General features: G+C 56.3%; 2 protein-coding genes across 3 annotated transcripts in view; one reads left to right on the top strand and one right to left on the bottom strand.

Moving 5' to 3' along the window:
* The window catches only part of LOC147095800 (vesicle-trafficking protein SEC22b-like), a 523236-nt gene that overhangs the window by 26158 nt on the left and 475575 nt on the right, over positions 1 to 21503 (top strand). The gene's annotated exons all lie outside the window — the stretch shown is intronic.
* LOC147095802 (pre-B-cell leukemia transcription factor 2-like) overlaps positions 1 to 21503 on the bottom strand; it is a 113413-nt gene that overhangs the window by 25070 nt on the left and 66840 nt on the right. Inside the window, exons 3-4 of the mRNA XM_085974173.1 lie at positions 6629 to 6873; positions 2969 to 3404 (exon numbers count right to left, since the gene is read on the bottom strand). Coding sequence (XP_085830299.1) covers positions 2969 to 3404; positions 6629 to 6873 — 681 coding nt within the window. The remainder of the gene's footprint in view (positions 1 to 2968; positions 3405 to 6628; positions 6874 to 21503) is intronic.

The raw sequence follows: 21503 nt of genomic DNA, 5'->3' as shown, positions 1-21503 counted from the left end.
CTCTCTCTCTCTCTCCCCCCACTCTCCTCTCTCTCTCTCCCCACTCTCCTCTCTCTCTCTCTCCCCCCCACTCCTCTCTCTCTCTCCCCCCCCACTCCTCTCTCTCTCTCCCCCCCCACTCCTCTCTCTCCCCCCCCAACTCCCTCTCTCTCCCCCCCCCCACTCCCCTCTCTCTCCCCCCCACTCCTCTCTCTCTCCCCCCCACTCCCTCTCTCTCCCCCCACTCCCTCTCTCTCCCCCCCCACCTCTCTCTCCCCCCCCACTCCTCTCTCTCTCCCCCCACTCCTCTCTCTCTCCCCCCACTCCTCTCTCTCTCTCCACTCCTCTCTCTCTCTCTCTCCCCCCACGCCTCTCTCCCCCCCCACTCCTCTCTCTCTCCCGCCCACTCCTCTCCCCCCACTCCTCTCTCTCTCTCTCTCCCCCCTCCCCTCTCTCTCCCCCCCCACTCCTCTCTCTCTCACCCCCCACTCCTCTCTCTCCCCCCTCCTCTCTCCCCACTCCTCTCTCTCTCCCCCCCCCTCTCACACCCTCCACTCTCTCTCCCCCCCACTCCTCTCTCTCTCTCTCTCTCCCCCCCACTCCTCTCTCTCTCCCCCCCACTCCCTCTCTCTCTCCCCCCCACTCCTCTCTCCCCCCCCACTCCTCTCTCTCTCCCCCACTCTCTCTCTCCCCCACTCCTCCCCCCACTCCTCTCCCCCCACCCTCCTCTCTCCCCCACCCTCTCTCCCCCCCCACTCCTCTCTCTCTCCCCCCCCACTCCTCTCTCTCTCTCTCCCCCCCACTCTCTCCCCCCCACTCCTCTCTCTCTCCCCCCCCACTCCTCTCTCTCTCCCCCACGCCTCTCTCCCCCCCCACTCCTCTCTCTCTCTCTCCCCCCCACTCCTCTCTCTCTCTCCCCCCACTCCCCTCTCTCTCCCCCCCCCACTCCTCTCTCTCTCCCCCCCCCACTCCACTCTCTCCCCCCCCCACTCCTCTCTCCCCCCCCACTCTCTCTCCCCCCCCCCACCACTCCTCTCTCTCTCCCCCCACACTCCTCTCTCTCTCCCCCACTCCTCTCTCTCTCTCCCCCCACTCCTCTCTCTCCCCCCACTCCTCTCTCTCTCCCCCCACTCCTCTCTCTCTCCCCCCACTCCTCTCTCTCTCCCCCCACTCCTCTCTCTCTCCCCCCACTCCCTCTCTCCCCCACTCCTCTCTCTCCCCCACTCCTCTCTCTCCCCCCCACTCCTCTCTCTCTCTCCCCCCCACACCTCTCTCTCTCCCCCCCCCCACTCCTCTCTCTCTCTCCCCCCCACACTCCTCTCTCTCTCCCCCCCACTCCTCTCTCTCTCTCTCCCCCCATCCTCTCCCACACTCCTCTCCCCCTCCCCCCCCACATTCTCTCCCCCTCCCCCCCACACTCCTCTCCCCCTCCCTCCCCACACTCCTCTCCCCCTCCCTCCCCACACTCCTCTCCCCTCCCCCCCCCTCTCTCTCTCTCTCCCCCCATCCTCTCCCACACTCCTCTCCCCCTCCCCCCCCACATTTCTCTCCCCCTCCCCCCCACACTCCTCTCCCCCCCTCCCTCCCCACACTCCTCTCCCCCTCCCCCCCCACTCCCCCTCCCCCCCCCACACTCCTCTCCCCCTCCCCCCCCACACTCCTCTCCCCCTCCCCCCCCACACTCCTCTCCCCCTTTCCCCCCCACACTCCTCTCCCCCTTTCCCCCCCACACTCCTCTCCCCCTTTCCCCCCCACACTCCTCTCCCCCTTTCCCCCCCACACTCCTCTCCCCCTTTCCCCCCCACACTCCTCTCCCCCTTTCCCCCCCACACTCCTCTCCCCCTTCCCCCCCCACACTCCTCTCCCCCTTCCCCCCCCACACTCCTCTCCCCCTTCCCCCCCCACACTCCTCTCCCCCTTCCCCCCCACACTCCTCTCCCCCCTCCCCCCCACACTCCTCTCCCCCTCCCCCCCACACTCCTCTCCCCCTCCACACTCCTCTCCCCCTCCACACTCCTCTCCCCCTCTCCCCCCCACACTCCTCTCCCCCTCCCCCCCACACTCCTCTCCCCCCCTCCTCTTCCCCCCTCCTCTTCCCCCCTCCACACTCCTCTCCCCCCTCCACACTCCTCTCCCCCCCCCCCCCCCCACACTCCTCTCCCCCTCCCCCCCCACACTCCTCTCCCCCTCCCCCCCACACTCCTCCCCTCCCCCCACACTCCTCTCCCCTCCCCCCACCCCCTCCCTCCCCCCCACTCCTCTCTCTCTCTCTCCCCCACTCTCCCTCTCCCTCCCCCCCACTCCTCTCCCTCTCTCCCCCACACTCCTCTCCCCCTCCCTCCTCTCCCCCTCCCTCCTCTCCCCCTCCCCCACACTCCCCTCCCCCACACTCCTCTCCCCCACACTCCTCTCCCCCTCCCCCCCACACTCCTCTCCCCCTCCCCCCACACTCCTCTCCCCCTCCACACTCCTCTCCCCCTCTCCCCCCCACACTCCTCTCCCCCTCCCCCCCACACTCCTCTCCCCCCCTCCTCTTCCCCCCTCCTCTTCCCCCCTCCACACTCCTCTCCCCCCTCCACACTCCTCTCCCCCCTCCCCCCCCACACTCCTCTCCCCCTCCCCCCCCACACTCCTCTCCCCCTCCCCCCCCACACTCCTCTCCCCCTCCCCCCCCACACTCCTCTCCCCCTCCCCCCCCACACTCCTCTCCCCCTCCCCCCCACCCCACTCCTCTCTCTCTCTCTCTCTCTCTCTCTCCCCCACTCTCCCTCTCCCTCCCCCCCACTCCTCTCCCTCTCTCCCCCACACTCCTCTCCCCCTCCCTCCTCTCCCCCTCCCTCCTCTCCCCCTCCCTCCTCCCCCACACTCCCCTCCCCCACACTCCTCTCCCCCACACTCCTCTCCCCCACACTCCTCTCCCCCTCCCCCACACTCCTCTCCCCCTCTCCCCCTCCCCCTCTCTCTCCCTCTCCCCCACCCTCCCCCCCACTCCTCTCCCTCTCTCCCTCTCTCCTCCTCTCTCCCCTCCCTGTGCAGCTGCCTCTCTTTTTCCCTTCAGTCCATCTCTCTATGTGCCACACAAAATCAGGAAGATCCCACGTTGGATGCCTGGATCCCCGCCAAACTCCACCAGTAGAGGGAACAGCTGGGGAACATGCAACACTCCTCGCATCTGCCAGGACCACGAAGATTGCTCGCGCGGTAACGCCACCCCGCCAGCAATGCCGAACTGACCTGGCGTCAAGGAATCTGGATCGAAGGATCATGACCGCCTCACACGTGCTTTGCTTTAGCTGCATTTGGATAGAGCTGAACTTTCGATGGATGATCCCGACCATCCTCTCGATCTCCTTGGGAGAGATGGGCCGTGTCCGGCTCTGCTCCCTCAGGAGGTTCATCACGTGCGTTGTAAACTCATTGCAGGCCTGAGTGATGAAACGGAGACAGGCAGAGGGGTAGGAAAAAAACAACCCAGTAAAGATCAAACTCCGGCCGGGGTTCCCAAGGCCAACGCAACGGCACGGGCCCTCCACAACGCTCCAGAGAGCACAGCAACGCCATGGCGAGAGACAGGTCGATAGGAAGAGGCGCAAGGAGAGCTTAAAACAAACAGTGCACCAAGTTATATAATAGGGGAGTGACACAGGAACAAAAGATGAACTAAAAGAAAGAAGGACAACTGCACAGGTATCAAGGAGAGGGTGGGGTGGGAAGGGGGTAAAAGGGGAAGGGGAGACAAAAAAAGCGAGAGAGAGATAAAGAGGGAGAGAGAACAAAAGGAAAGGTGCACGAGTTGGTTATTAAACTGCAGCTCTTGAGCTGCCCTATCACATTGCGTACTCCAGACTGCCAAGCATGTCCGAGCCTGTAGCTGGGAGGCCACAATGATGGCTGGTTTGAGCCGTCAGCAGCAGCCTCGTTCACCAGGATCTAAATTCACTTCCATCAGAGCTCAGGAGGGACCCAGCACGGGAGGGAGAGCCCACCCAAACATGCCTGCTCGTCACTCAGCCTCCGTCTCTCACACCAGTGAATTTAGCAGTCAGATCACACACACACCGGTACGGGGAGGACGACTGCGACAAAGACACACCTCAATTAAATGTTCTTCACATTTCAATCAATATATAGAATCATAAAATGGTTACAGCACAGGAGGAGGCTGCCACTCGGCCCCTCGAGCCCGCTCTCTGCAGGAGCACTTCAGCTCGCCCCACACCCCCGCCCTCTCCCCGTAGCCCTGCAATGTTTATTCCTTCAGGTACTTATCCAATTCCCTTTTGAAAGCCACGATTGAGTCTGCCTCCACCACCCTTTCAGACACTGCATTCCAGGTCCTAACCATTCGCTGCGTAAAAAAGATTTTCCTCATGTCGCCTTTGGTTCTTCTGCCAATCACCTTAAATCTGTGTTCTCTGGTTCTCGACTCTTCCTCCAATGGGAACAGTTTCTCTCCATCTACTCTGTCTACACTCCTCTCAACCTTCTCTGCTCCAAGGAGAACAACCCCAGCTTCTCCAGTCTATCCACGTAACTGAAGTCCCTCATTCCTGGGACCATTCTTGTAAATCTTTTCTGCACCCTCTCTAAGGCCGTCACATCTGAAGTGCGGGGCCAGAATTGGACACGATATTTCAGTTGAGGCCGAACCAGTGTTTTATGCAGGTTCATCATAACTTCCTAGCTTTTGTACTCTATGCCTCTATTTATGAAGCCCAGGATCCCGTATACTTTTTTAACCACTTTCACAACCTGCCCTGCCACCTTCAAGGATTTGTGTACATATACCCACAGGTCTCTCGGTTTAGAATTGTTCCCTTTGGTTTAAATTGCCTCTCTTCGTTCTCCCAACCAAAATGTACCACTTCGCACTTTTCAGCGTTAAATTTCATCTGCCACTTGCCCGCCCATTCCACCAGCCTGTCTATATCCTCTTGAAGTCTATCACTATCCTCCTCACTGTTCCCTATAATTCCAAGTTTTGTCTCATCTGCAAATTTTGAAGTTGTGCCCTGTACACCCAAGTTCGAATCATTAATATATATCAAGAAAAGCATTGGTCCTAGAACCGACCCCTGGGGAACACCACTGTATACCTTCCTCCAGTCCAAAAAAACAACCATTCACCACTACTCTCTGTTTCCTGTCACTTAGCCAATTTCGAATCCGTGCTGCCACTGACTATTTTATTCCATGGGCTTCAACTTTGCTGGTAAGAAGAACTCAATCACACAGAGGGCGAGAGATAGCTGCAAGAATCTGTCTGACTTTAGAGCCCCCAAAGCAGAGTGGGGATGGAACTCCAGAGCAGCGAGCTCTGGGCCAGCCGGCCACCTTCGGCTATTTCTGCAGAAATCTAAATATTGATAATTATAAATGAGGCACAACAATTCCCTCAGTGGGTAACTGCAGTGTGGATCATCGAGACCAGGACGGACCCGGGGACCGGAGCAAGTAATTGGGTAGCGAGAGACTTCGAGGACGTGATGGAGACGGGGTTCCGTGCCGAGAGCAGGCTGGTGGGATGGTGCAGTGAGCCCTGCGCCTCTCCATTGCCCGTGTCTGATCGCCACATTACAGGAAAGATGTGATTGCACTGGAGAGGGTGCAGAGGAGATTTACAAGGATGTTGCCTGGGCTGGGGAATTTTAGCTATGAGGAAAGATTGGACAGGCTGGGGTTTTCTTTGGAACAGAGGAGGCTGAGGGGAGACTTAATTGAGGTGTATAAAATTATGAAGAGCCTATTTCCCCTAGCAGAGAGGTCAATAATCAGGGGAAATAGAATTAAAGTAATTAGTAGAAGGATTAGAGGGGAGTGGAGGAGAACTTTTTTCACCCAGAGGGTGGTGGGGGTCTGGAACTCACTGCCTGAAAGGGTGGTTGAGGCAGAAACCCTCCTCACAGTTAAAAGGTACTTGGATATTCATTTGAAGTGCCACAAACTGCAAGGCTACGGACCAAGAGCTGGAAAGTGGGATCAGGCTGGATGGCACTTTTTCGACCAGCACAGAGAGGATGGGTCGAGTGGGCTCCTTCTGTGCCATAAATGTCTATGATTCTATACAATACACACAGGGAGAGGGTGCTCTTCTGGGGGAAGACATACTGTTGTAGACAGTGCAGAGGGGCTTTACTCTGTATCTAACCCGGGCTGTACCTGCCCTGGGAGTGTTTGATGGGACAGTGTAGAGGGAGCTTTACTCTGTATCTAACCCGTGCTGTACCTGACCTGGGAGTGTTTGATGGGACAGTGTAGAGGGAGCTTTACTCTGTATCTAACCCGTGCTGTACCTGCCCTGGGAGTGTTTGATGGGACAGTGTAGAGGGAGCTTTACTCTGTATCTAACCTGTGCTGTTCCTGCCCTGGGAGTGTCTGATGGGACAGTGTAGAGGGAGCTTTACTCTGTATCTAACCTGTGCTGTTCCTGCCCTGGGAGTGTCTGATGGGACAGTGTAGAGGGAGCTTTACTCTGTATCTAACCTGTGCTGTACCTGCCCTGGGAGTGTTTGATGGGACAGTGTAGAGGGAGCTTTACTCTACATCAAATATGTTACCATGGCAACACCCTGGAAGACTACTTCTGCCTGGTTGCGGAGTGCTTTGCGCTCAAATTGGAAAAGCGGGCAGAGCAATGACTGCGCGATACCTGTTCGTATTTCTCCAGCTCCGTGTGGTAAATCTGCCGAATCTGCGCCAACTTTGCCCGGTAGTCCGAGTGCTCGATCGAATTATCGGGCGACACTCCGCCAGACGCTGCCGCTGCCGCCGCCGCTGCTGCCGATCCCCCACCTTTCTCCGGTCCGGCCACCCCCTCCGCCAGCAGCATGTTGTCCAATCGCATGAGCTGGGGGTCCACCGGCTCCTCCTCCTGACTGCTGCGGATGCTGAGACCTACACCGAAAGAGCGGGGAAGGAAAAACCCAATTAGATTTCTTCCAGTCAAAATGTTGAAAAACAGAACTGACGGAGCGTCCAAAACAATCGGATCGTGCCTCGGGCGCAGTGTCCAGTTCTGGTCATCGAGACCAAGGAGAGAGACATTCAGGAGTTAGGTGTCAGCTTGGGCTGACTCCCACTGTTCGAAAGAAAAAAAACGTACATTTATATAGCCCCTTTCACAACCTCAGGACGTCCCAAAGCGCTTTACAGCCAATGAAGTAATTTTTGAAGTGTAGTCACTGTTGTAATGTAGGAAACACGGCAGACTATTTGCGCACTGCAAGCTCCCACAAACAGCAATGTGATAATGACCAGATCATCTGTTTTAGTGATGTTGGTTGGGGGATAAATATATGCCCAGGACAGTGGGGAGAACTCCCCCTGATCTTCTTCGAAATAGCGGCCGTGGGATCTTTTACATCCACCCGAGAGAGCAGACGGGGCCTCGGTTTAACGTCTCATCTGAAAGACGGCACCTCCGACAGTGCAGCACTCCCACAGTACCGCGCTGGGAGTCTCAGCCTGGATTTGGTGCTCATGTCTCCGGAGCGGGCCTCAAACCCGCAACCTTCGGACATCAAGAGAAGAGAATGCTACCAGCTGAGCCACGGCTGAGCAGAGAGTTCTCCTGGTCCCCATACCCAAAAAAAACACTGATTAACTGGCCATTCATCTCATCCCTGCTTATGGGATGTTGCAGGTGAAAAATGATTGCCACCTTCAACTACCCCGCAACAGTTACTGCCCTTCAAATTAAATAATAGCTTGAAGCACTTGGAGACATTTTGATGAGGTCATAAATGCAAGTGTAATTATTAATGAGGGTAAGTTAACAAGGCTGTAGATGTGACGGTCAGAGATAGTGTGCTGTCAGTAGTTAAACTGTTTTAGCATTAAGTGTTGGCTATATTAACGGTGTAGACATTGATAAACATCTCCTGCACATGGAATCACAGTCTTGGTTTCCAAGCTTAATCTGTGAAATCCAGCAGGTTTTATCCGGGGACCGAGTCTGCTCATTCGCAGCCCGCTGTTGTTTGAATAATTGATGCTATCTCTGGTTTCACCACAGTGTGTGAAACAATTGAACTTTCGTCATCACTGAGGGGCAGCAACATTTTGATGGACAGCAGAGAAGTCTTCCAAAGATACTTCATCTTCAAAACTAACTGTGCTGCCATTGGGCGATGGTCAGGAGCAGGAGCCCTGGCTAACTTTTCTCCCTACCGCCCCCTCCTTCCCTCGCTCCTTAACCTCAGGACCAACTCCAGCCTCCTTACCGCCCCCTCCTTCCCTCGCTCCTTAACCTCAGGACCAACTCCAGCCTCCTTACCGCCCCCTCCTTCCCTCGCTCCCGAAATCACGGCCAACTCCAGCCTCCCTACCGCCCCCTCCTTCCCTCGCTCCTTAACCTCAGGACCAACTCCAGCCTCCTTACCGCCCCCTCCTTCCTTCGCTCCTTAACCTCAGGGCCAATTCCAGCCTCCCTACCGCCCCCTCCTTCCCTCGCTCCTTAACCTCAGGACCAACTCCAGCCTCCCTACCGCCCCCTCCTTCCTTCGCTCCTTAACCTCAGGACCAACTCCAGCCTCCTTACCGCCCCCTCCTTCCTTCGCTCCTTAACCTCAGGGCCAATTCCAGCCTCCCTACCGCCCCCTCCTTCCCTCGCTCCTTAACCTCAGGACCAACTCCAGCCTCCCTACCGCCCCCTCCTTCCCTCGCTCCTTAACCTCAGGACCAACTCCAGCCTCCTTACCGCCCCCTCCTTCCTTCGCTCCTTAACCTCAGGGCCAATTCCAGCCTCCCTACCGCCCCCTCCTTCCCTCGCTCCTTAACCTCAGGACCAACTCCAGCCTCCCTACCGCCCCCTCCTTCCTTCGCTCCTTAACCTCAGGACCAACTCCAGCCTCCTTACCGCCCCCTCCTTCCCTCGCTCCTTAACCTCAGGACCAACTCCAGCCTCCCTACCGCCCCCTCCTTCCCTCGCTCCTTAACCTCAGGACCAACTCCAGCCTCCTTACCGCCCCCTCCTTCCTTCGCTCCTTAACCTCAGGGCCAATTCCAGCCTCCCTACCGCCCCCTCCTTCCCTCGCTCCTTAACCTCAGGACCAACTCCAGCCTCCTTACCGCCCCCTCCTTCCCTCGCTCCTTAACCTCAGGACCAACTCCAGCCTCCTTACCGCCCCCTCCTTCCCTCGCTCCTTAACCTCAGGACCAACTCCAGCCTCCTTACCGCCCCCTCCTTCCCTCGCTCCTTAACCTCAGGACCAACTCCAGCCTCCTTACCGCCCCCTCCTTCCCTCGCTCCTTAACCTCAGGACCAACTCCAGCCTCCTTACCGCCCCCTCCTTCCTTCGCTCCTTAACCTCAGGACCAATTCCAGCCTCCTTACCGCCCCCTCCTTCCCTCGCTCCTTAACCTCAGGACCAACTCCAGCCTCCTTACCGCCCCCTCCTTCCCTCGCTCCTTAACCTCAGGACCAACTCCAGCCTCCTTACCGCCCCCTCCTTCCCTCGCTCCTTAACCTCAGGACCAACTCCAGCCTCCTTACCGCCCCCTCCTTCCCTCGCTCCTTAACCTCAGGACCAACTCCAGCCTCCTTACCGCCCCCTCCTTCCTTCGCTCCTTAACCTCAGGACCAATTGCAGCCTCCTTACCGCCCCCTCCTTCCCTCGCTCCTTAACCTCAGGACCAACTCCAGCCTCCTTACCGCCCCCTCCTTCCCTCGCTCCTTAACCTCAGGACCAACTCCAGCCTCCTTACCGCCCCCTCCTTCCCTCGCTCCTTAACCTCAGAACCAACTCCAGCCTCCCTACCGCCCCCTCCTTCCCTCGCTCCTTAACCTCAGGACCAACTCCAGCCTCCTTACCGCCCCCTCCTTCCTTCGCTCCTTAACCTCAGGACCAATTGCAGCCTCCTTACCGCCCCCTCCTTCCCTCGCTCCTTAACCTCAGGACCAATTGCAGCCTCCTTACCGCCCCCTCCCTCCGGAACCCAGGGCCAATTCCAGCCTCCCTACCAACCCCCTCTCTCCCTCACTCCTTAACCTCAGGACCAATTGCAGCCGCCCTACCGCCCCCTCCTTCCCTCGCTCCTTAACCTCAGGACCAATTCCAGCCTCCCTACCGCCACTTCCCCCGCTCCCTCCCTCCGGAACCCAGGGCCAATTCCAGCCTCCCTACCAACCCCTCCCTCCGGAACCCAGGGCCAATTCTAACCTCCCTACCAACCCCCTCCCTCCGGAACCCAGGGCCAATTCTAACCTCCCTACCAACCCCCTCCCTCCCGAACCCAGGACCAATTCTAGCCTCCCTACCAACCCCCTCCCTCCAGAACCCAGGGCCAATTCTAACCTCCCTACCAACCCCCTCCCTCCGGAACCCAGGGCCAATTCCAGCCTCCCGACCAACCCCCTCCCTCCCGAACCCAGGACCAATTCTAGCCTCCCTACCAACCCCCTCCCTCCGGAACCCAGGGCCAATTCTAACCTCCCTACCAACCCCCTCCCTCCGGAACCCAGGGCCAATTCTAGCCTCCCTACCAACCCCCTCCCTCCCGAACCCAGGGCCAAATCTAGCCTCCCTACCAACCCCCTCCCTCCGGAACCCAGGGCCAATTCTAACCTCCCTACCAACCCCCTCCCTCCCGAACCCAGGGCCAATTCCAGCCTCCCTACCAACCCCCTCCCTCCCGAACCCAGGGCCAATTCCAGCCTCCCTACCAACCCCCTCCCTCCCGAACCCAGGGCCAATTCTAGCCTCCCTACCAACCCCCTCCCTCCCGAACCCAGGGCCAATTCTAGCCTCCCTACCAACCCCCTCCCTCCCGAACCCAGGGCCAATTCTAGCCTCCCTACCAACCCCCTCCCTCCCGAACCCAGGGCCAATTCTAGCCTCCCTACCAAGCCCCTCCCTCCGGAACCCAGGGCCAATTCTAACCTCCCTACCAACCCCCTCCCTCCGGAACCCAGGGCCAATTCCAGCCTCCCTACCAACCCCCTCCCTCCCGAACCCAGGACCAATTCTAGCCTCCCTACCAACCCCCTCCCTCCGGAACCCAGGGCCAATTCTAACCTCCCTACCAACCCCCTCCCTCCGGAACCCAGGGCCAATTCCAGCCTCCCTACCAACCCCCTCCCTCCGGAACCCAGGGCCAATTCTAGCCTCCCTACCAACCCCCTCCCTCCGGAACCCAGGGCCAATTCCAACCTCCCTACCAACCCCCTCCCTCCGGAACCCAGGGCCAATTCCAGCCTCCCTACCAACCCCCTCCCTCCGGAACCCAGGGCCAATTCTAGCCTCCCTACCAACCCCCTCCCTCCCGAACCCAGGGCCAAATCTAGCCTCCCTACCAACCCCCTCCCTCCGGAACCCAGGGCCAATTCCAACCTCCCTACCAACCCCCTCCCTCCCGAACCCAGGGCCAATTCCAGCCTCCCTACCAACCCCCTCCCTCCCGAACCCAGGGCCAATTCCAGCCTCCCTACCAACCCCCTCCCTCCCGAACCCAGGGCCAATTCTAGCCTCCCTACCAACCCCCTCCCTCCCGAACCCAGGGCCAATTCTAGCCTCCCTACCAACCCCCTCCCTCCCGAACCCAGGGCCAATTCTAGCCTCCCTACCAACCCCCTCCCTCCTGAACCCAGGGCCAATTCTAGCCTCCCTACCAACCCCCTCCCTCCCGAACCCAGGGCCAATTCTAGCCTCCCTACCAACCCCCTCCCTCCCGAACCCAGGACCAATTCCAGCCTCCCTACCAACCCCCTCCCTCCCGAACCCAGGGCCAATTCTAGCCTCCCTACCAACCCCCTCCCTCCCGAACCCAGGGCCAATTCTGGCCTCCCTACCAACCCCCTCCCTCCCGAACCCAGGGCCAATTCCAGCCTCCCTACCAACCCCCTCCCTCCCGAACCCAGGGCCAATTCTGGCCTCCCTACCAACTCCCTCCCTCCCGAACCCAGGGCCAATTCCAGCCTCCCTACCAACCCCCTCCCTCCCGAACCCAGGGCCAATTCTGGCCTCCCTACCAACCCCCTCCCTCCCGAACCCAGGGCCAATTCCAGCCTCCCTACCAACCCCCTCCCTCCCGAACCCAGGGCCAATTCTAGCCTCCCTACCAACCCCCTCCCTCCCGAACCCAGGGCCAATTCTGGCCTCCCTACCAACCCCCTCCCTCCCGAACCCAGGGCCAATTCCAGCCTCCCTACCAACCCCCTCCCTCCCGAACCCAGGGCCAATTCTAGCCTCCCTACCAACCCCCTCCCTCCCGAACCCAGGGCCAATTCTGGCCTCCCTACCAACTCCCTCCCTCCCGAACCCAGGGGCACCGAGACCAATGCCAGCACCCCTGCTGCCACCAGCTTGGCTGGGGTCGGCCAACTCAACACAGACTGGGATCAAAGCAGGGGATATCACTGGTACCACATCAGGTGATCCATTTGCATCAAAACTTGTATTTATACAGCGCCTTAACATAGTAAAACGTCCCAAGGCATTTCACAGGAGTGTTATACGACAAGAAAATTGACACCGAGCCACACGAGGAGACATTAGGACAGATGACCAAAAACTTGGCCAAAGAGGTAGGTTTTAAGGAGCATCTTAAAAGAGGAGAGGCGGAGAGATTTAGGGAGGGAATTCCAGAACATCGGGCTAAGGCAGCTGAAGGCACGGCTGCCAATGGTGGAGTGATGAAAATTGGGGATGCGCAAGAGGCCAGAATTGGAGGAGTGCAGAGCTCTCAGGGAGGTTGTTGGGCTGGAGGAAGTTAGAGAAAAGGAGGGGTGAGGCAATGGTGGGATTTGAAAACAAGGAATCGTTAATTTTAAAATAAATGGCATTGCCAGACTGGGAGCCAATGTAGCTCAAGCGAGCACAGGAGCGATGGGTGAAAGGGACTTGGTGCAAATTAGGATATGGGCAGCAGCGTTTTGGATGAGCTCAAGTTGCTGGAGGGTGCAAGATGGGAGTCGAGCCAGGAGAGTACTGGAATAGTCGAGTCAAGATATAATAAAGACATGGATGAGGGTTTCAGCAGCAGATGTTCTGAGGGGGGGTGGGGGGGGGTGAAGGCAGGTGATGTTTCAGAGGTGGAAGTAGGTAGCCTTCAGGATGGAGCGGATATGGGGTCGGAAGCTCTTCTCAGGATCAAATTTCAGCTGCTTCATCAGTGACCTTCCCTCCAACATGTCAGGAATGGGGATGTTCGCTGATGACTGCAGTGTTCAGCGCCATTCACAACTCCTCAGATAACGAAGCAGTCCATGGCCACATGCAACAAGACCTGGATGACGTTCAGGCTTGGACTGATAAGTGGCAGGTAACATTCGTGCCACAGAAGTGCCAGGCAATGACTATCTCCAACAAGTGAGAGTCTAACCACCTCCCCTTGACATTTAACGGCATTACCATCGCCGAATCCCCCACCATCAACATCCTGGGGGTCACCATTGACCAGAAACTTAACTGGACCAGCCAAAAAAATACTGTGGCAACAAGAGCAGGTCAGAGGCTGGGTATTCTGTGGAGAGTGTCTCACCTCCTGACTCCCCAAAGCCTTTCCACCATCTACAAGGCACAAGTAAGGAGTGTGATGGAATACTCTCCACTTGCCTGGATGAGTGCAGCTCCAACAACACTCAAGAAGCTCAACACCATCCAGGACAAAGCAGCCCACTTGATTGGCACCCCATCCACCACCTTAAACATTCACTCCCTCCACCACCGGCGTACCGTGGCTGCAGTGTGTACCAGCTACAAGATGCACTGCAGGAACTCACCAAGGCTTCTTCGGCAGCACCTCCCAAACCCGCGACCTCTTCCACCTAGAAGGACAAGGGCAGCAGGCGCACGGGAACACCACCACCTCCAAGGTCCCCTCCAAGTCACACACCATCCTGACTTAGAAGTATATCGCCGATCCTTCGTCGTCGCTGGGTCAAAATCTTGGAACTCCCTCCCTAACAGCGCTGTGGGAGTACCTTCACCACACGGACTGCAGCGGTTCAAGAAGGTGGCTCAGCACCACCACCTTCTCGTGTAACTAGGGATGGGCAATAAATGCTGGCCTTGCCAGCGACACCCAGATCCCATAAGCGAATAAAAAAAATTTACTAACAGAGGAACATAAGAACAGGAAGAGACCATTCAGCCCCTCGAGCCTGCTCTGCCATTCAATTAAATCATGTCTGATCTGTATCTTACCTCCATTTACCTGCTTTGGTTCCCTAACCCTGAATACCCTTGCCTAACAAAAAAATCTATCAATCTTAGTTTTGAAATTCACAATTGACCCCAGCCTCAACAGCTTTTTGGGAGAGGGGGCTCCAGATTATTATCTAAATGGAGAGAAACTGCAAAGTGCTACAGTACAAAGGGATCTGGGGGTCCTGGTACATGAAACACAGAAGGTTAGTATGCAGGTGCAGCAGGTGATCAGGAAGGCCAATGGAATCTTGGCTTTTATTGCAAGGGGGATGGAGTATAAAAGCAGGGAAGTCTTGCTGCAGTTATACAGGATACTGGTGAGGCCACACCTAGAATACTGCGTGCAGTTTTGGTTTCCATATTTAAGAAAAGATATACTTGCTCTCGAGGCAGTTCACTCGGTTGATTCCGGAAATGAGGGGGTTGACGTATGAGGAAAGGTTGAGTAGGTTGGGACTCTACTCATTGGAGTTCAGAAGAATGAGAGGCGATCTTATCGAAACATAAGATTGTGAAGGGGCTTGATCGGGTGGATGCGGTGAGGATGTTTCCACTGATGGGTGAGACTAGAACTAGGGGGCATAATCTAAGAATAAGGGGCTGCCCTTTCAAAACTGAGATGAGGAGAAACTTCTTCACTCAGAGGGTAGTAAATCTATGGAATTTGCTACCCCAGAGAGCTGTGGAAGCTGCAACATTAAATAAATTTAAAATGGAGATAGACATTTTCCTAGCAGATAAGGGAATTAGGGGTTACGGGGAGAGGGCAGGGAAGCGGACGTGAGTCTAGGTTCAGATCACCATGATATTGAATGGCGGAGCAGGCCCGAGGGGCCGTATGGCCTACTCCTGCTCCTATTTCTTATGTTCTTATTGTAGTGTCCGTGTGTTGATAGAGACACTGAAGACAGGAGTTGGTTTCACAGGTGTTTACTAAGCAAAGTCTGGAGGGGTACTAACTGATATAACACAATATACAGGCTTATATAGCCCGAGTGGCCATTACCGGCATTACAGCACATATGGGGCTCTTAAAGGCACATACACTACAATTATGTACACTACTCTTTGTGTGAAGAAGTGCTTCCTGACATCACCCCTGAACGACCTGGCTCTAATTTGAAGAATCTGTCCCCCTTGTTCTGGGCTCTCCCGCCAGAGGAAATAGTTGCTCTCTATCTACCTCATCAAATTCTTTGATCATCTTAAACCTCTCAATTAAATCATCCCTGAGTCATCCGTACTCGAGGGAACACAAGCCTAGTCTGTGCAGCACAGTCAACAAGGAGCTGACAGAGCGAGGGTGGAGGAGGAAGAAACACCCAAATCATAGCTCGTCGGCAACACCTTATGAGACGTTCCCTTCCATCCCCCTCCTACGCCCCATTCTCATGGAGGATATCCCACCACGGCAGGCAGCTTGGAGTCTGAGACAGTCGTGGCTCAGTGGGTAGCACGCTCGCCTCTGAGTCAGAAGGCCGTGGGTTCAAGTCCCACTCCAGAAACTTGAGCACGTGTTCCAGGCTGACACTCCCAGTCCAACACTGAGGGAGCGCTGCACCGTCGTAGGTGCCGTCTTTCAGATGAGGCATCAAACTGAGGCCCCATTTGCCCTCACAGATGGAGGTTAAAAGAAGAGCAGGGGTGTCCCGGCTAATATTTATCCCTCAACCAACATCGCTAAAAAACAATTATCTGGTCACTATCACTTTGGTTGCTGCCCTTCCTACATTACAATAGTGACTGCACTTCAAAAGAAAAAGTGACTCAGGACGTCCCAAAGCACTTTACAGACAATTAAGTGCTTATGAAGTGTAGTTACTGTTGTAATGTAGGAAACACAGCAGCCAATTTGTGCACAGCAAGCTCCCACAAACAGAAATGTGATACTGGCCAGATAATCTGTTTTAGTGGTGTTAATTGAGGGATAAATATTGGCCAGGACACCGGAGAAAACTCCCCTGCTCTTCTTCGAAATAGTAGCCGTGGGATCTTTTACGTCCACCCGAGGGGGCAGACGGGGGCCTCGGTTTAACGTCTCATCCGCAAGACGACACCTCCGGCAGCGCAGCGCTCCCTCGGCACTGCACTGGGAGCGTCAGCCTGGATTTTGTGCTCAAGTCCCCGGCGCGGGACCTGAACCCGCGACCTTCTGACTCCGAGACGCGAGCGCTGCCCGCTGCGCCACGGCTGACAAAAGCACGCCCTTGGCTGTAAAGCACTTTGGGACGTCCCGTGGCGGTGAAAGGCGTTGTATAAAATGTCTGGTCTTTCTTCTCCCCACCCCCCCCGCCAACCCCAAAAGTACAGGCCAACTTGTCTTCCAAAAGGATTCGAACCGAACGAGCGCCGAGCCAACTCAACTCCAGACTGTGCCTGATGTCATGATTTATATTAAAACGAGCACAGAAAGCACAATACTTGAGGCCGCCAGTAATTACCAGGTGCAGTACATATGTGGCGAAGAGACCTAGCCGACTCCTTATCGCACTGTTTAACTCTATACGGCTCCTTGACATCACCATGGCGATGACCTAGCAATGACCTTTTTCCCTTCTCATCCACAAAAGGAGGAGTGAGGGGGGGGGGTGGGGGGGGAGGGTTAAGAGCGGCTGCCATGGCAACAAGGAGGAATTCCTCGCATTTTCTTCTGCAAGGGAGGCCACAGGAAGAGCTAAAGGATTTATTATATATGTAAAAAACTTCGCCCCTCAAAAGAAAAAAAAACGAGTTGCCACACGACAGCCAGGACTGAAGGGAGAGGCTTTCCCCTCCTCCATTCCAGCAAGCGCACACACACACGCATTGTATAATGGCCAAACCCGCCGCTGGAAATCTGAAAGCAGAACTTGTTCGTCGAGAAATGATATGCCTGAGCTGGGGATGTTGTGGCCAAAAAAAACACACACAAACAACTCTTGCAGGATGGCAGAGTCTCAGCGGCTCCCAGTTCTGGCCTCTGAAACCTCCCCTCCCACAAACACAAAATCTCACCCACTGTGACCCCCCTCAAGAACCGTCAACATCAGGCGACTGAACGTTAAGAGCAAGAGGTGAGCGAGAGAGTATGACTCATTGCAAAAGCGTAGAGCGGTGGGAACACACACATATATATATTCTAGCTGAAGTGCCCGGCGGTGCCGAGGCTTTTTCGAGGGAATGTTGTTGTTGGAAGAGAGAGAGAGAGCGACTGGGGGGGGAAGAGAGAGAGCGACTGGGGGGAAGAGAGAGAGCGACTGGGGGGGAAGAGAGAGAGCGACTGGGGGGGAAGAGAGAGAGCGACTGGGGGGGAAGAGAGAGAGCGAACTGGGGGGAAGAGAGGGAGGGGAGGGGGGGAGGGAGGGGAGGGGGAGGGGAAGGGAGGGCGGGGAAGGGAGGGCGGGGAAGGGAGGGGAGGGGGGAAGGAAGGGAGGGAGGGGGGGAAGGAAGGGAGGGAGGGGGGGGAAGGAAGTGAGGGAGGGGGGGGAAGGGAGGGAGGGGGGGAAGGGAGGGCAGGGGAGGGGAAAGGGAGGGCGGGGAGGGAGGGCGGAGGGGGAGGGAGGGCGGCGGGCGCCCCCCACCCCCCCGAGGGTCGCGCCCCCCCCCCCTGGAGGTGAAGACCGCCGATTGCGCGCGCAGCAGGAGCTGAGACGCGGCGTCTCTCTCGGCCGGCGGGGCCCGGTTGCCAGGGCAACCGTGACGCTGACCAAGCCAGAGAGAGAGAGAGAGACGCCGCGTCTCAGCTGCTCCTGCTGCGCGCGCGGGCCCCCCCCCCCCCACCCCCCCCGAGGGTCGCGGCCGCCCCCCCCCCCCCCACTCCGAGGGTCGCGGCCGCCACCGCCCCCCCTCCCCCCGAGGTGAAGACAGCCGATTGCGCCCGTTGCCAGGGGTAACCGCTGGACGCCTCAGCAAGCCCCGGCAGAGAGAGACGTCTCAGCTCCTGCTGCGCGCGCACCCTAGCGGCGCTGGGCTGAGGCTCGGCCCTCCAGCCTTCGAGTGGGGCCGGGAGGTGCCTAGCTCGGGCGTGGGTGCGGAGGAGACGCCGAGGCTTCTAGGCCTACTTGGAAAAAACGGGAAAAGGTAGGAAAATTAATGAGATTAGATAAGTTAATTACTTTCTAAATTATTTTTTTTTAAAAACAATGGCCTAGAAATTCACTGGCCTTAGCGCCGCTTTTGAGGCGCTAGAGGGCCTAGCGGCGAAGTTATGGCCAATTTTGAAATTGACAGGGGCCCTAAATCGGCGTTAGGCCGGTAGCGCTGCGCCGGCACCGATGACGTCATCGGTGTGCGCAGCGTCCCGGTTGCCATGGTAAACCCGCCCCGAACTCGGAAATTGAGTTGCGGCCGCCTCGCCCGTGGCAGCCGCAAGCAACGTTCTGGCACAGGTGCCTTACAGAACGTTGCGCCGGCGCATTAAAGGCCCCGCGGCGGCCAGCCGCTTTCCCGCCGCCCGCCCTGGCCGCAGCTTCCCTCCCCGGACTTCCCCCCCCCCCCGGAACAGAAGCAAGCCCGGCACTTGTCCGAGGTGCCGGGCTCATTTTTAAAAAGATTATCGCGGGCCGCGGCCCGGGTGCAGGCAGCTCCTCCTTAAGGGAAGGAGGAGGCCTGCACTTCCCGAACCTGCCGCACCGCAGCGGGCGCCGCAGCGCCGGAATAGCGCCGAAATTCAGCGCATAGCGCCAGTTTTCAGGCGCTAACAGCTTTCAGCAGCGCCGGCAGCCGTTTGGGCGCAGAAGTAGTGAATTTTTGGCCCACCCAGCGCGACTTAGCTCCGGCACTAACTTCCGGCGCTAAAGCCGTCGCTGCGCCAAAACCCAATTTCTAGGCCAATGTGTTTTAAAAGCAACGTTTTTTTTTTAAGACGCAGAAAGCGGAAAAAGAAAGGAAAAGTTTGAATCAAGATGGCGGCGACTCACCTCGGTTCAGAACGATAAAGCCCGGCCACACGCGCACCGATTGGCCCGGCGGCAACACGCCAGCAACCCGGCGTACAATTGGTCGAGCTCGAGGTCACTCTGTCGCTAATGAGCGGATAATGAGATGCTAATGAGCGGAATGTTGAAGGTTTTTGGGATACCACGGGCGCAATTTTAGCCCGGCCGAAACGTAAATACGCTTAAAACCGTCTCGGAAGCGTAAGCTTTCTTTGGAGGTAACGCGCGCATAGGTACGCCCTGTAACTTTCGAGTGCATACCCGCAACGCACACGCGATGACAGACAGACAGATAGACAGATAGAAGTACCGATTTATATATATAGATGTATATACACAATATATAAGCATATTATACAGACATACACATGTACACAACGTGAAGATTTCACACAAAGGATAATCAATGGTAATGGAGGCCAAATCCTGCAGGCCACTTTTCAGAGTTCAGCTCCAGTTTTGGGAGCGCAGTACCTGTTTAGAATCTCACAGGCACAGGAGGGCGGCCATTCGGCTCAACCTGCCTGCTTTAAAGAGCGATTCAATTCGTCCCACTCCCCCTGCTCCTTTCCCCACCATCCTGCAAGTACGATTTGGACAGGTTGGGTGATTGGGCAGAAACATGGCAAATGCACTATAATGTGGATAAATGTGAGGTTATCCACTTTGGTGGCAAAAACAGGAAGGCAGATTATTATCTGAATGGCAATAGATTGGGAGAAGGGGAAGTGCAATGAGACCTGGGTGTCCTTGTGCACCAGTTGCTGAAGGTAAGCATGCAGGTGCAGCAGGCGGTTAAGACGGCAAATGGTATGTTGACCTTCGTAGCGAGGGGTTCGAGTACAAGAACAAGGATGTCTTGCTGCAGTTGTACAGGGCCTTGGTGAGACCGCACCTTGAGTATTGTGTGCAGTTTTGGTCGCCTTACCTGAGGAAGGACGTTCTTGCCATGGAAGGAGTGCAGCGAAGATTCACCAGGCTGATACCTGGGATGGCAGGAATGACGTATGAGGAGAGATTGGGTTGATTGGGCTTTTACTCACTGGAGTTTAGAAGATTGAGAGGGTCGAAACCTATAAAATTCTGTCAGGCCTGGACAGACTAGATGCAGGAAGGATGTTTCTGATGGCCGGGGAGTCCAGAACCAGGGGTCATAGTCTAAGGATAAGGGGTAAGCCATTTAGAACTGAAATGAGGAGGAATTTCTTCACCCAGAGAGTGGTGAAACTGTGGAATTCTCTGCCACAGAGGACGGTGGAGGCCAGTTCATTAAATATATTCAAGAAAGAGTTGGATATATTTCTTAAGGCTAAAGGGATCAAGGGATATGGGGAGAAGGCAGGGACAGGGTACTGAATTTGGATGATCAGCCATGATCTCATTGAATGGCGGAGCAGGCTCGAAGGGCCGAATGGCCTACTCCTATCTTCAATGTTTCTATGTTTTCCTTTGCAAGTATTTATCCGATTCCCTTCTGAAAGTTACTATTGAATCTGCTTCCGCCGCCCTTTCAGGCAGCGCATTCCAGATCACAACAACTCGCTGCAAGACAAAAATTCTCATCTTCCCTCTAGATCTTTTGCCAAATATTTTAATTCTGTGTCCTCTGATTACCGACCCTTCTGCCAGTAGAAGCAGTTTCGCTCTATCTGCTCTACCAGAATCCTGGATATAATTTTGAACACCTCTATTAATTCTCCCCTTAACATTCTCTGTCAGCTGTGGCTCAGTGGGTAGCTCACAAGTCCCACTCCAGGCACATAAAGCTAGGCTGACACTCCAGTGCAGTGCTGAGGGAGTGCTGCACTGTCGGAGGTGCCGTCTTTCAGTTGAGACATTAAACCAAGGCCTAAAGTGGACGTAAAAGATCCCACAGTATACGAAGAGGAGCAGGGGAGTTATCCCCGGTGTCCTGGGCCAATATTTATCCCTCAACTAATATAACAAAAACAGATTATCTGGTCATTATCACATTGCTGTTTCTGGGAGCTTGCTGTGCGCAAATTGGCTGCCGCGTTACCTACATTACAACAGTGACGACACTTCAAAAAGTACTTCATTGGCTGTAAAGCGCTTTGGGAGGTCGTGAAAGGCACTTCTTTTCTCGGCTCTAAGGAGAACAATCCCAGCTTCTGGCCTCAAGAAGTATGAGCTGTGTGACCCCCTTCCCCCTCCACTATATTGCCAAGACCCCCACCCACCATTTTCCATCAACACTGGGCGAAGCAGAGGTGGGAAATCCTGTAACAGCTCATAAGACCCGTGACAAAGTGGGGGCACTGCCCCCTGAACAACTTCATATTACCAACAGCAGCAGAGGGTGAAAGGACATAGAAACACCACTGCAGTTGGATGCAGTGATAGGGGAAAGGCAAGGTCGGGGATTGTAGGCTTTACCTTCAAGGCAGATGTGCCATGCTGGCTTTCCTTGTCTGCATTTACCTTTCTTCAACAAAAACAA

The sequence above is a fragment of the Somniosus microcephalus genome, unplaced genomic scaffold (assembly GCF_052327205.1).
Source record: "Somniosus microcephalus isolate GS21.2 unplaced genomic scaffold, FLI_Smic_1.0 unresolved_chr1, whole genome shotgun sequence".
Lineage (NCBI taxonomy): Eukaryota > Metazoa > Chordata > Chondrichthyes > Squaliformes > Somniosidae > Somniosus > Somniosus microcephalus.
The sequence above is the reverse complement of the archived record's forward strand: the minus strand, read 5'-3'. Positions and strand labels throughout refer to the sequence as shown.